The sequence below is a fragment of the Hypomesus nipponensis genome, chromosome 14, assembly GCF_054491055.1.
Source record: "Hypomesus nipponensis isolate SF chromosome 14, ASM5449105v1, whole genome shotgun sequence".
Classification (NCBI taxonomy): Eukaryota; Metazoa; Chordata; class Actinopteri; order Osmeriformes; family Osmeridae; genus Hypomesus; species Hypomesus nipponensis.
This window is the reverse complement of record NC_140374.1, coordinates 22007743-22021240: the sequence shown is the minus strand read 5'-3', so window position 1 is coordinate 22021240 and position 13498 is coordinate 22007743. Positions and strand designations below refer to the sequence as shown.

General features: G+C 46.8%; 1 protein-coding gene across 2 annotated transcripts; it reads right to left on the bottom strand.

The window, feature by feature from the left end:
* Positions 1 to 436: 436 nt before the first annotated feature.
* On the bottom strand, positions 437 to 11951 carry nap1l4a (nucleosome assembly protein 1-like 4a). 2 transcript variants are annotated; one of them, XM_084672144.1, is made up of 15 exons: positions 11720 to 11951; positions 10606 to 10687; positions 9579 to 9651; positions 9340 to 9484; positions 8351 to 8437; positions 7892 to 8023; positions 7647 to 7718; positions 7307 to 7446; positions 6812 to 6957; positions 4765 to 4784; positions 4519 to 4638; positions 4320 to 4355; positions 3678 to 3728; positions 3241 to 3281; positions 2279 to 2386 (listed from the first exon to the last, which is right to left on the bottom strand). In XM_084672144.1, the coding sequence occupies exons 2-14, from the start codon at positions 10631 to 10633 to the stop codon at positions 3276 to 3278; spliced, it is 1056 nt and encodes a 351-aa protein (XP_084528270.1). In that variant the 5' UTR covers positions 10634 to 10687; positions 11720 to 11951; the 3' UTR covers positions 2279 to 2386; positions 3241 to 3275. The 2 variants fall into 2 exon arrangements, with proteins under 2 accessions (XP_084528269.1, XP_084528270.1); XM_084672143.1 differs by lacking the exon at positions 3241 to 3281 and having other exon boundaries at positions 437 to 2386.
* Positions 11952 to 13498: the final 1547 nt, after the last annotated feature.

Genomic DNA, 13498 nt, shown 5'->3' with positions numbered 1-13498 from the left:
AACTGAGATATAACTAGAATTCTGATGGTTAGCAGAGGCCTGGGATCAGCCCTGATCCTGATGTGTTTAGGACCGTCTAGGCAGATTCCTCTTCTGTGATGTCAACACACAGAGCTGTCTCTTGTGGCCCTGAACGCTCTCTGCTGCCCATCCTGGTCCAGAGGAGATTCTTCTGGAACTTCCTGCCTCTCCCTCTGTGCGGCGCTACTGTAGCTTGACCTAACGTGACGGAAGGAAGCGGCGACCGTTTGGCTCAGGAACTGTACCGTCGCCACTAGTGTCTGCGCTTTCCAATCCATCATCAATTGAATCATGGATCTTCTCCCAGGAGTAGTTCAAAACATCAAACGCACAATTTTAAAGAACTAATGTTTCTGTGACGCAAACCACATTCACATCGAACAGTTCACAATTTAACACACAACAAACGAACAGCAAGTTTTATGTCGCACAACTTTAATAGAATATCTTAACTAATTCTGTACAAATTGAAAAGAATATTGCGCAAGTAACAAATCATGAGGAACCTGGTAAGGCCATTGCTAGCACACGGTTCAATATAGGGGGATGAAGGAGTCATGACCGCGGCTTGGAGAGATCTGTCCAACGAGATCTACAATCTTTCTTTAAACAGAAGAGGGGGTGGGGGGTGGGGTATCCTTGACCACGTGGACAGATGCAGACCACAGTACCGACCAGCAAAGAGTTAGTGACACCAGAGAACATAGGAGGCAAATTGTTACCACAAGCTTTGATATTAGAGACACATTCTGTGGATGGCTATATCAATTCAGAAATTCTTAATTCTTAACATTACCCCTACCACCCCCCCCCCCACACACCTTTCTCTTTCCTTAAGTTATTATTAGTTTGTTAAAAGAGGGACATTAAAACAATCAGTAATAGTATTGAGGATATTTGGGGCCCTGTTGGATGTGCTGACAAGCTTCCAGACTGCTGTGTTTTCAAACCCAAACCTCTCCTTACTCTACGACACTGACTAGTTGTTAATGAACAAAAGGTCTATAGAAAGTTACACCTCCTTCCTGGGGAAAATCTGCTTTGATATGACAGGGTTGGCTACAGCCATGTACAGCAACATGCTTTCTGTTAGATCAACACGAAAGTGTTGAAGAGCGTTCCAGTTGCCAGAGCTTTGGACTGAGTGTTGGTGATTCAATGTGAATGTGTTGAACTAAGGTTAAACAGAGAGGTTTGGAATGGAGCCAAATTCAACCGATCTGATTGGCTGATTATGGGGATGGGAAGGACCTGTCCTGGGATAACTTGTAAGCCCCGCCCTCTATACACCTCTAGAGATCTGGTTGGACAAGCCAGGTGTACGCAATGACTAAGCCACTTTCACTTTGGTCACTGATTGGTTGTTGCAGTGCCTGTCCAGGAACTTTACACCTTAGATGGTGACGAGTGGTTAAAATATTGGCAGATCTGCTCACCAGGGTCCCATTCCACCTTCTTGTGACCTAAATGCTCTAAAGTGTGGCCACCCAAGGAGGCAGTTAGTTTAATTTGTGATTTAGTTCATGTTAAGCCAGACAAAACTGGGCACAGTCTAAGCAGTCAAACAGAAAAAGAAAGTGCCTGAAACCAGTTCATATATTAAAAAATACAGTTTGGCAGTACACACATTTTGTTAATCTGCAAAGCCTTAATAGTATAGAGTTTGCTCAGCCAATGAGCATGGGCCTTCACCATAGTGGGCGGGACTAAATTATTTCCCACAATGCACCACCTGTACAGCTGCATGAGACCAGAATAAATAGTCCAATGACCTGACAATGAACATTTAAAAAAGGACATCAAATTCAGTATACATTGTGTCTCAAACATACCATAACGGAAGAACAAAACAAAAAAAGAACGTATTTGCAACCCCAGTGATATCAGGTCAAACTAGATCAGCAGTTTCCTGGCAGACTAACACTTATCTTGGCATTAAAAAACCCTGAGTAACTGATTTTTCCATGAAAACTAAAGTTGGGATCCATACCACTTGTGATTATTTTTTGAATTTCCCAGGATATTCTGAGGCTCTTGGCAGTTTTTGCCTACTGTAAAAGCAGACTGCGTTGCCATGGTGAATTCAGCCCAGGTGACCTCATCTTGAGCATGAGACAAGCCTAAACAAGGGGGCGGGGCTAGACGACAAAAGGTCATGCATGAAAGTATTTAAAAACAATCTCTCTCAACTGTTTGGTTGTGTTCTATTGCGTTTTGTGTGAGAGTTCATAAGGGGAGGGAGCCTGCAGGGGGGGTGAGGTGCTGATTGGATGAGGAGTGATTTGACGGACGGCTGGGCCCCGCCAAGCTCCCACGGTCACCACGGTTACTGTTGTTTGCATTCGGCTGGCTGGGGCTCCTCTTTCTGTCAGGGGGAAGGAGAGAGAGGAGGGGGGTAGAGAGAGAAGAGAGAGGTGAGAGGGGAGAGAGAGAGAGAGAGAGAGAGAAGAGAGGAGGGGGGTAACAGAGAGAAGAGAGAGGAGGGGGGTAGAGAGAGAAGAGAGAGGTGAGAGGGGAGAGAGAGAGAGAAGAGAGAGGTGAGAGAGAGAGAGAGAGAGAGAGGAGGGGGGTAGAGAGAGAAGAGAGAGGTGAGAGGGGAGAGGGGAGAGAGAAGAGAGAAGAGAGAGGTGAGAGGTGAGAGAGAGAGAGAGAGAGAGGAGGTGGGTAGAGAGAGAAGAGAGAGGTGAGAGAGAGAGAGAAGAGAGAGGTGAGAGGTGAGAGGGGAGAGAGAGAAGAGAGAGAAGAGAGAGGTGAGAGGGGAGAGGTGAGAGGGGAGAGAGAGAAAGAGACAGGGGGTAAACCAGAGCTGATACATGGGGAGAACCAGAGAGGAATAAACTGAAGAGCAGCTCATAGAAAGCTAGCGGGAGCCAGTAGGAGTCATAAACAACACAATGATGGACAAGAGAAGGAGAGAGAGACGGAGAGACAGACAGAAAGAGACTGGGTTTGTTGTCTGGGATGTGAGGTAAAGGAGTAATGTTAGACACCTTGGATGTTGTGTGGAGAAGGAAGGACAGCGCTAAAAGGAGGAGTGGTGAGACAGATGTAGTTTCCTGAGCGGGATGCTGGGTGAGTCTGTTAGGCAGAGAACACCCGGGTGCTACTGGGAGGAGAAGGATGGATGAGGAAGGAGAGGGAGAAAGAACCCAAGACAGTAGAAATGAAAGAGAGAGCAGGCGTGATCAGAATGAGTTGCCATCCTTATTTCTCCCTTACCTAGAAAATGCATGGGGGTGAGAATGATTGATTGATTATGCCTGAAATTGGAGATTTAGGGAGGGAGGGAGAGACAAAACAAACAAAAAAAACAACAGGTTTAAAAGGTCAGGTTCCAACCACAGGCTTATTCAGAGAGTACGTACAGACATATAGACAAGACCAGGTTCCCTTGCTTAAACATGAGGAGAATCTGGTCTTTTCTATACATGGCAGAACATCATCCACATGCAGCAGCTACTGAATAAGCCACAGTCTAGCAGGACTGGTAACTACAAGGAAAGCTGCAGGAGACTGGGAGTGTGTGTGTGTGTGTGTGTGTGTGTGTGTGTGGGGGACGGGGGGGGACGACACACACGTAAGGATGGCGGACAGCGGGGTGAAGAATGTAAACAGGTGCAGGAGCTCAGGTGACAAACAGGATGACACAAACTGACCTTGGGGTCAAAGTCTCCCTCTTCATCATCGTCACCGTCCTCATCCTGTTCCTGAAACACAGAGACCAGGGTGAGACTGTGCTCTGCGCGCACACACACACACACACACACACACCAGGGTGAGATACTGCCCTGTGCACGCACACACAGAGACCAAGGTGAGACAAACGCACCCACGCGCACAAACACACAGAGAGAGACCAGGGTAAGACACACACACACACACACAGAGAGACCAGGGTGAGACACACACACACAGAGAGAGACCAGGGTGAGACACACACACACACACACACACACAGACAGAGACCAGGGTAAGACACACACACAGAGAGAGACCAGGGTGACACACACACACACAGAGAGAGAGACCAGGGTAAGACACACACACACACACAGAGACCAGGGTGAGACACACACACACACACAGAGAGACACCAGGGTGAGACACACACACACACACACACACACACACACACACACACAGACAGACAGAGACCAGGGTAAGACACACACACAGAGAGAGACCAGGGTGACACACACACACACACACACACACAGAGAGAGAGACCAGGGTAAGACACACACACACACACAGAGACCAGGGTGACACACACACACACACACACACACACAGCCTACCTCTTCATCCCCCTCTTCTAGCTCCTCCTCTTCAAACTGCAGTCAGAGAAAGGTATCCATGAGACAGAGACTTGTGTGGTGGATCTTGAGGGTTGAGGTTGGCTGAGGGCCACCACTATGGGTGTGTGTGTAGCCCTCTGTGACACTGCTTGTAAAAAGAGCTATACAAACTTCTGCTGTGTGTGTGTGTGAGACTCACGCTCTCATCGTCCTCCAGTGCCTCTCCAGTAAAGTAGAGGACAGCTCTGGGCACTATTCTCTCACGGAAGAAATGTCCAATCTCAAAGTCTGTAGCTAGGTTGAACTCTGAGTCCTCGTCCTGGAGATAAAACACACACTTCATGATTTCCACATGCATCATACACACTTTGTGATGCACATACAGTCCACATAAACAAAATGGTGGAGGAGTGTATTTCTGGATAGGAAATAATCAATCGCTCACCATCTCTCCATCTGGTGACACTGCAAGACAGAAGAGAAATACAGTTGTTATTCAGAACTGTGTAACTAACCATAACACAAAGAAAGCAACATGTTGTGAGTCTTATGATCTATAGATGCTGCTTCTCCACGACCTCAAACTGACATCACCATGATGTCACTTTTCACACGGGAATAAAAGCCTTGAGCCCCTCCCTTCCTCTGGGTCACAAGCTTTGCTGTGTTAGGACACTGACTTCAGCAGAGAAACCACAGGCCTAGCCAGGGAAAACACCATGTCACCAGGCTCGGAAATTACACATTGTGCCTTCAGGCAAACTTAAAAATGTCAGATTGGTCATTTGCCGAGGTAGACGACAGTGTATGGTCAAGGTCCTCACAAAAACAGCACCTGCCAGTGAGGGGGAGGAGCCACAGTGAGACCTGCCAGTGAGGGGGAGGAGCCACAGTGAGACCTGCCAGTGAGGGGGAGGAGCCACAGTGAGACCTGCCAGTGAGGGGGAGGAGCCACAGTGAGACCTGCCAGTGAGGGGGAGGAGCCACAGTGAGACCTGCCAGTGAGGGGGAGGAGCCACAGTGAGACCTGCAAGTGACTCTGGGAGGATTCTTGCCTTCATACTGAGGCAGGTAGGAGGAACAGGAACCCTACCCTGGGACCACACCTGAACCCTACCCTGGGACCACACCTGAACCCTACCCTGGGACCACACCTGAACCCTACCCTGGGACCACACCTGAACCCTACCCTGGGACCACACCTGAACCCTACCCTGGGACCACACCTGAACCCTACCCTGGGACCACACCTGAACCCTACCCTGGGACCACACCTGAACCCTACCCTGGGACCACACCTGAACCCTACCCTGGGACCACACCTGAACCCTACCCTGGGACCACACCTGAACCCTACCCTGGGACCACACCTGAACCCTACCCTGGGACCACACCTGAACCCTACCCTGGGACCACACCTGAACCCTACCTTGGGACCACACCTGAACCCTACCCTGGGACCACACCTGAACCCTACCCTGGGACCACACCTGAACCCTACCCTGGGACCACACCTGAACCCTACCTTGGGACCACACCTGAACCCTACCCTGGGACCACACCTGAACCCTACCCTGGGACCACACCTGAACCCTACCCTGGGACCACACCTGAACCCTACCCTGGGACCACACCTGAACCCTACCCTGGGACCACACCTGAACCCTACCCTGGGACCACACCTGAACCCTACCCTGGGACCACACCTGAACCCTACCCTGGGACCACACCTGAACCCTACCCTGGGACCACACCTGAACTCATACCTGCCTGGAGAGCTATTTAAATCCACCAATGAATACCAAGTACAGCTAGGATGATGCAGACTCTCAGCCAGTCATCAGGTGTTTGAAATCCAGCCTCAGGATTGGTTCAGACATGTATGAGAGAAAGTTTGGTGTGACTCAAATACCCCACCTACCAATACAGCCATTGATATATATCAACTAAATCCAGCTTGTTAGAGTGATGCAAGCTTTGTCTATGTAGATTGAGATACTGTGGATCTAAACAGCTTCCTCAACACCATGTAAACACTGTTTCCAGAACAGGCCTGGGCAACGCAACAGTGGTACACCGATAGACACCGCTCAATAATATAACTATTAGAGAATGTTTCGATGCATACTAACAGAAATGCAATTTCTTCTGGTTTTCATTTGAAAACAGGTCATCGAGGCAGGCAGAAAGACCTAGGAACGCTACATGTCTGCCTACATAGGGGGTGTACCATGTGGGCAGCAGCAGTCTGGACAGCGCTGGCCACAGCATGGAGCCTAGCGCCACCTGCTGACAGGGACACGACACTGCCTGCTCCTGTTCACTAAGGTTTACGGGTTTGGGGTTCAAAGCTGGACTTGGGGTATTCAGCAGGCTGGGCAGCTGGCAAACAAAGCTGGTCTGGAAAGTTACCCATGTGTGTGTTTGAGTGGTTTAGGGTGGGATAGTGTGTGTGTGTGTGTGTGTGTGTGGGGGGGGGGGGGGGGGCAGACCTTTGATGGGGTTGAAGAAGTTGAAGAAGGAGTCGTTAGGGACCTGCTTGGTGACGGTGCGCACCGTGCCACGCCCTTTGTGCTTCTGCTTCTTCTTGATGGTCTTCACGGTCACGTCCTTGCCCTTGTGCCAGTCTATCTGACACCTGCAAGACACACATACACCATCAAGCCCTTGTGCCAGTCTTTCTGACACCTGCAAGACACACATACACCATCAAGCCCTTGTGCCGGTCTATCTGACACCTGCAAGACACACATACACCATCAAGCCCTTGTGCGGTTTATTCGCCATGTATGTTACACAAACACGGAATTTACTGTGGCAGGAAGGTGCAAACAATAATCATATACGGATCTTAAATGAAGACACCTGATGAGCCACAAGCAGAGACATAGGACACACAGTTTCCAGGGAGGGAGTCGCTGACTTTCTAACCCAAGTTGTTGTCATGATGGTAACTTGTCCTGTAGCGACCCTAACCTTGCTCTTACCCTTCACAGTCGACGATCTCTGGGCCCTCGAATGAGAAGGGATCCGTGGCGTCCGGTTCCGACTTCATCTTGTACAACTTAGTGAGGACAGCGTTGTTGAAGAAGCCGTTGGGCTCGAAGTAGAACTCTAGTGTGAAACTCTGCATGAAGGGGAATAACAAAGATGGGTTAGGACACTACATTACCCAGCAGACAGCATTGCTGTCACTCAGGTGCTCCTTCTACTAAAGGCCGATTGGAAGGAAAAGCATCCTGAACAGTTACACTGCCACGGACAGAATGGGTTTGAGTTTGAATGCGGCACTTCTCGGAAGGCGGTTAGCGTTGCCGGGATGCTTACCATGGGCTGGCCGGGCTCAGAGAACTTCACCTGGATGTCTTGCAAGTGCTTCAGGATGGGCTCATCGTGCTCCTGGTGGAGAGAGAGGCTTTAATAACATGGGACACTGTCTGAGAACGAGGGTGTGGCTGCTCATTTGTCTCAGAGTGTTTTGCAAACACTAGCATGTTCAGACTTGACCGTGTCTAAGTCTTTGTTCTGTTTGGCTGCGGTGCGAGCTGGAGCCCGTGGGTGCAGCCCTTCACCTGTAACAGGTCGCTGAGCATGTCAACACCCTTAAAGATGGTGAGCCAGAACTCAGGGATGCCCTTGGCGTCTTCCTCTGGGGTGGCTTCTTCCTTTTTCTCCTCGACTGCAGCTTTCTTCTTCAGCTCCTCCTAGAGGTTGATGGTGGTTAGTGCCCCTTCAACTTCAACAGCTTAAAAACAATGAGTAACAACACACACTGTTTGTGTGTGTTTATTATAAATGAGAGCCTGTTTGCGAGTAAGAATGTCACTAGTCTGTGTAGGCTATACATGCAAGCCAGTTTATATGATAATAAAATAGCTTGAGATTCAATTCAATGTTCAATCTTGCATCTCTATGGTTGATATCAATCATCTTGTATCCAAAAATGGGAGGAAGGCCAACTGCTTTAACAAACACGACCCCCCCTCTACACCAGGTCACAGGAAGTTAGCCAATCAGGGAGCTCTACTCACCGCTAGCTCCTCCTCTTCCTCTCTGTCGCTGTGCCACTCGCACTCCTCCTCTGTGGGTTCCACTGCTCCCTTCACAACATCTCGCCTCTGTACAAACACACACACACACACACACACACACACACACACACACACACACACACACACACACACACACACACACACACACACACACACACACACACACACACACACACACACACACACACACACACACACACACACACACACACACACACACACACACACACACACACACACACACACACACACACACACACACACCAGGCTATATTCATCTGGAACAGGCGCAGTGAACGGCAAGAAAATCACATCAGCACATACTGTATTTGTATTTCTATGCATTTGCATAGTACTAGTATTTCAACTACTCCCTAGTGAAATACACGCCTTATGACACGGGCGCGAGCACACAGACACACACACACACGCGCACAGACAGGTGTGGCTGGATTAGTGGTGCCAGTTGCAGAGGAGTGGTGTGTCCTGCTCTGGAAATAGCCTGTACTGACCAAGCAACAGTTGGCCACTCGTTGTGCTGGTACTAGTGTAGCACTGAGGCAGTGTCCAGCCCTGAACCAGGACCAGGGAGCCACAGCTTCGTAGTGCAGGTAGAGGGGACAGCCCCACAGGTAGCACACTTCAGTCATTATAAGCTCATGTGGTTTTGGGGTCCTTGCAAATACATCACTTTTATATAAATAGTACAAATATAAAATAGTTCAACCTTACCTTTTCAAACTAATTATAATTATATTATTATCACATTATTATATTACTATAATTGATCAGAAGGTTGACAGTTTGATTCCTGGTCGTGCGAAATGACGTTGTGTCCTTGGGCAAGGCACTTTACCCTACTTGCCTCGGGGGGGGGGGGGGGATGTCCCTGTACTTCCCTGTAAGTGGCTCTGGATAACAGCGTCTGCTAACAGACTACATGTAACTGTTATCCCAGTGTACTGCACCTTGTCAAACAGTGGCTGGTAGAGGGCAGCATACTTCCTCTCCAGCTCGTGGACTTCCTCATAGAACTTGGCCTCTATATGAGCACACTGGACCTGCAGCCTCTTCAGGGCATGGACTCTCCGCTTTACGGCCTTGGGCAGCAGGCTGGTGTTGTGGGACAAGGACATTTAGGTTATGGGATTTGAAGCAAAGTCATGTTATGCCTTGTTTCTGATATGGCCAGGTGTAGAATCCTCACCTCTCCATGTTGTGGAGGTTTTCTGGTCTGTCCAACTGTACACTTGGGCTCTGTGTTGCCTGGTCTCCCTTACCTGTTAATCAAACATTTTAAAAGGGACAGTTTACCCCAAAATCTATTAGATCTATTTGTTCTTAAGTTGGGATGAACTGTCCCTTTAACAGTAACCGCTTCCAAGGTTACACCCACATTAGTCTTTCAAAAACACACTTATCCAATCTCCATCCCCAGCCTTGAAGAAAGCCCTTCCACTATTCAGGAAGGTACTGTGTCATGAACTGATACAGTGTGAGGTGTTCGGTGGCAGAAATGACCTGGTCTGAACGGACAGGAGGAAGACAGAAGGCTACGTCACCCTCCTGCACGTTTCATGACGCTAGCACGCATTTACGAACACACCTTATTCCCAGGCTATCAGTTTTGCCAGGTCCGCGGTTTTCCCGCGGAATTGGGCAACTTTTGAAGTGTTGCAGCGGGTTGAATTTTTTGTCCGCTGGTTTGGGTAGATCTATTTTGCATGCAAATTACATTCATATCTTTAAATAAAAATCTATATTTTAGATTAAATAATTTATTTATTCCCAAATCCTACCAAACTGACTCCAGATCAGCACATACACACATGGACATGGGGCACGCCCACATACACACACGCACTGTGCGTGTGCACACGTGCCTAATGCTCTCAGTCTCCTGAGAAAACCTCCAGAAAACTGCTTTTAATGCTGGAATACTAAACATTTGGTGTTACTTTGTAGATATTACAATAGATTTGGCAATGATAGCAATGCTGTTGGACTTTAAACGCAGTATATATGGTTTGGCAGGAGCATATTTTGAGTTTTGATATTGGGCTGGTTTTATTGACCATTGGGCTGGTTTGGGGCTGATTTTGATTGGCCATTGGGCTGATTGGGCTCGTTTTGATTGACCATTGGGCTGATTGGGCTCGTTTTGTCACACAGACCTGGCAACCCTGCAGGATATGCCAACATGTCCCTACAGGTAAATCTTACGATGAACCTACCTCTGCCTTCCGATTTGTTGGCCTCCATTTCAGTGACAGCTCCTTCCTCTCTATCAGTGAAGCCCCGGGGTCAATATCACACCTATGAACCACATAACTGGTTAACTAAGAACGTGGAGTTTGTTAACTGCTATCTTAAGTAACGTTAGATTAATACACGTGTCAGGATGTTTCAAAGCCTAACGTACGTTACGGAAACGTCGGTGTATTTATTGAATGCAGAAAACTGTCTATTGGTGGGCCTGTTAACGTAGCAGAATATCATGTTCACAAAGCAAAGCTAGCGTTAGCAAGGTATTGTGAAATCCCCCTGAGCTGAACCAATGGAGCGCAGGCCAATGACGCATTACAGCCATGCTAGCTAGTTACATACAGGACTTAGCTTGATAGCTCGAACTACTCGCAATACATTGTCATTAGCTAGGCCACATTTCCCAGTACACTTAAGAATAACGCTAAACAACAATACCGACCATTTTAGATCAGCGACGTTTGGCTGCATTTAGCTCACTAGCTAGCTATCGCAACTCCAATTATTCTTTCCACAAAAACAACTAGCCTATAGACAGCATTATAATGTCTAAACAGCTTGCTATCTTAAGTGTCTAGCTAACCAGCTAAGCTAGATAAAACGACCGTTATAGCCAGTCCTAGCTAATGACTGTCACGGTGCCAAGTGTTTTTAGTTACCTTGCTAGCTGGCTAACACTATTAGTAGTACATCAAGAAAAGAAAAACACGACAAGAACTTATCTAGCAATACCAAGCTAATGATAATGGTGCGTGATGACACCACTACGCGCCTGTCCCTGCATGCTAGTTTAGTTCAATGCCCCCATGTCAGCAAGCCACGCGGAGAAAGCTGAAGCACATTAGCTAGCTAGCTAGCGTACAGGCTAACTAGCCAACTAGTAAGGCTAGCCACTGTGCTTCCGTTAGCTAACAAGTACAGTGGTGGTTGAGTGAGACAATAGTTAAGTAGTTAGCCATATCTAAATCCCAATCTGTGAAATAAAATACCTCCTCAATCTTGAAAGAGAATAATGTTAATCGATCTCAGAATATACTTAGGCAAATAGTTATGATTTGGTGGATTTAACTAGCTCCCCCTTACCTCAGACTGACTGAGCGGCTTTCCAGTGTTGAAGCGTCTCAGACCGCAACAAGACAGCAAAGCGCTCTGTAGCATCCACAATGCTGATTGGACAGATAGCTGTCACTGCGCGCAGAAAATGGTCTGTAGGGAGAGGTCACACCCCTAGCCTCGGAAAAATATTTTGTTTTCAATTTAGGCACATCCTCAAGTGAAGTGTCCCAAGTTCAGTCACTCAACGCAAATCCTCTATTTCTGTTCCTGTCAATTCCTCTCAGATAACTTGACCACACCTATTCAGTGACTACACTTGAGCTTTTTTCACTATTCACTTGACGTGAATGCTGTCAAGCCGACATCTCATCCATAGCGTAGCCTACCTTTTTTTTCGAAAATATTTTTTTTAATCTAATGAAGAATAACATTACACTTTTTAGCGATTATTTGTTTTCAACCTTTCGAAAAAACTTTTTTTTGAAAATATTATTTTGAAAAGATTTTCAACCTTTCGAAACTTTTTCACAGTGAGAGGAGAGGAGAACAGATAAGCCTAAAACGGAGTATATAAAAACATATCAGAGTACAATAGTTGAGTGTAAGTGTTATCAAGTACTCATCAATGATGCACTTTGTTTATTTAGACTCTTTTTTTCTTCAGAAATATTCATTCGTCCTTACAATTTCTTTTTCTTTCTTCGAAACATTAAAAAATATATATTTATTGGGATCTAACTAAGATTCAACTACTTTCAATGAAAGAAAGCATATAATAACACACACATTTACAACAAGTACTGACCATTACAACTTGAAATACAAGGTTTTTTTCTCTCAAAAAGAGCAGGTATATTACACCAAATATTAAAGATGAACATTTAAATATTCATCAGAATCAACAGCAGTTTTGCCTTAAGTGTGTATTAACCAGGGATTTAACTCAAAAAAGAGGTTTAGGCTCAAGCTTACCTTGAGTTCATCGTGGATCCCATCCCACAAGAGGGCATCATTTCATCATTCACTTCATTGACGCCACTAAACCGAGAGAGCCCTTATCAAGTCAGAGGGCCTCTCATTGATGGGTTGGAAACACAGAGAGAGCATCAGATGGATTTATGTTGCCTAATTTGCCTAATTCTTGTTTAAATAAAAAGAGCAGACATTAAATGATCCCTACCACATACCATTTGTAGCATGTTAAAGAACCCGAACTCATGAGATCAGCAGGGCAGGATGACAGCACAGCCAGTCATCCTGCTGCACACCATCATTGTGTCCGTTTCTGCTCTGGCGCACCATCAAATAATAAAAGGTCCTCTTTGTGTTTCAAAGTGTCACCTCGTCATTACACTGAATTGAAAGCTGAAACAGGAGCGAGGCAGGAGCGAGGCAGAGTTTAAGACGTCAGGGGATTAACAGTGTTGTGTTTTTATCACTGTGTGATTTTGACAGGAAGTTACTATGGTGGTGAAGAGACAGAAGCTATCATTTACTCAGTCAGTCAGATGATGTTAGTGTTTAATGGCAGCCAAGCAATGGTAGATTATGGAGATTTTGAAAAATGGTGCCCCAGAGATGTTTGTGCTCTAATAGATGTCTTGGAAATGCCATCTTTGATTAGATATAGCTTGTCTGGCAGGTCACCTTGAAGCACTTGCACTTTATTGACAGCGATAATTTGTTTTGTCCCCAGTGTTACTCAGATGAAAAAGAAAAGAAAATACTCAGTAAAATGACAAGAAAAGTGCGATGGGCTTGAGGCCACATCAAGGCCTAAACTGTCAGTACATTTCCTACCTTAAT

Excerpts from the sequence above, each read along its gene's own strand:
- nap1l4a (XM_084672143.1), bottom strand. The coding sequence starts at position 10,633 with ATGGAGGCCAACAAATCGGAAGGCAGAG. Across the intron at positions 8,438-9,339 it reads ACCAGCCACTGTTTGACAAG|AGGCGAGATGTTGTGAAGGG; the intron begins GTGCAGTACACT and ends GTGTTTGTACAG. Across the intron at positions 7,447-7,646 it reads CTGAGCCCGGCCAGCCCATG|AGTTTCACACTAGAGTTCTA; the intron begins GTAAGCATCCCG and ends CCCTTCATGCAG.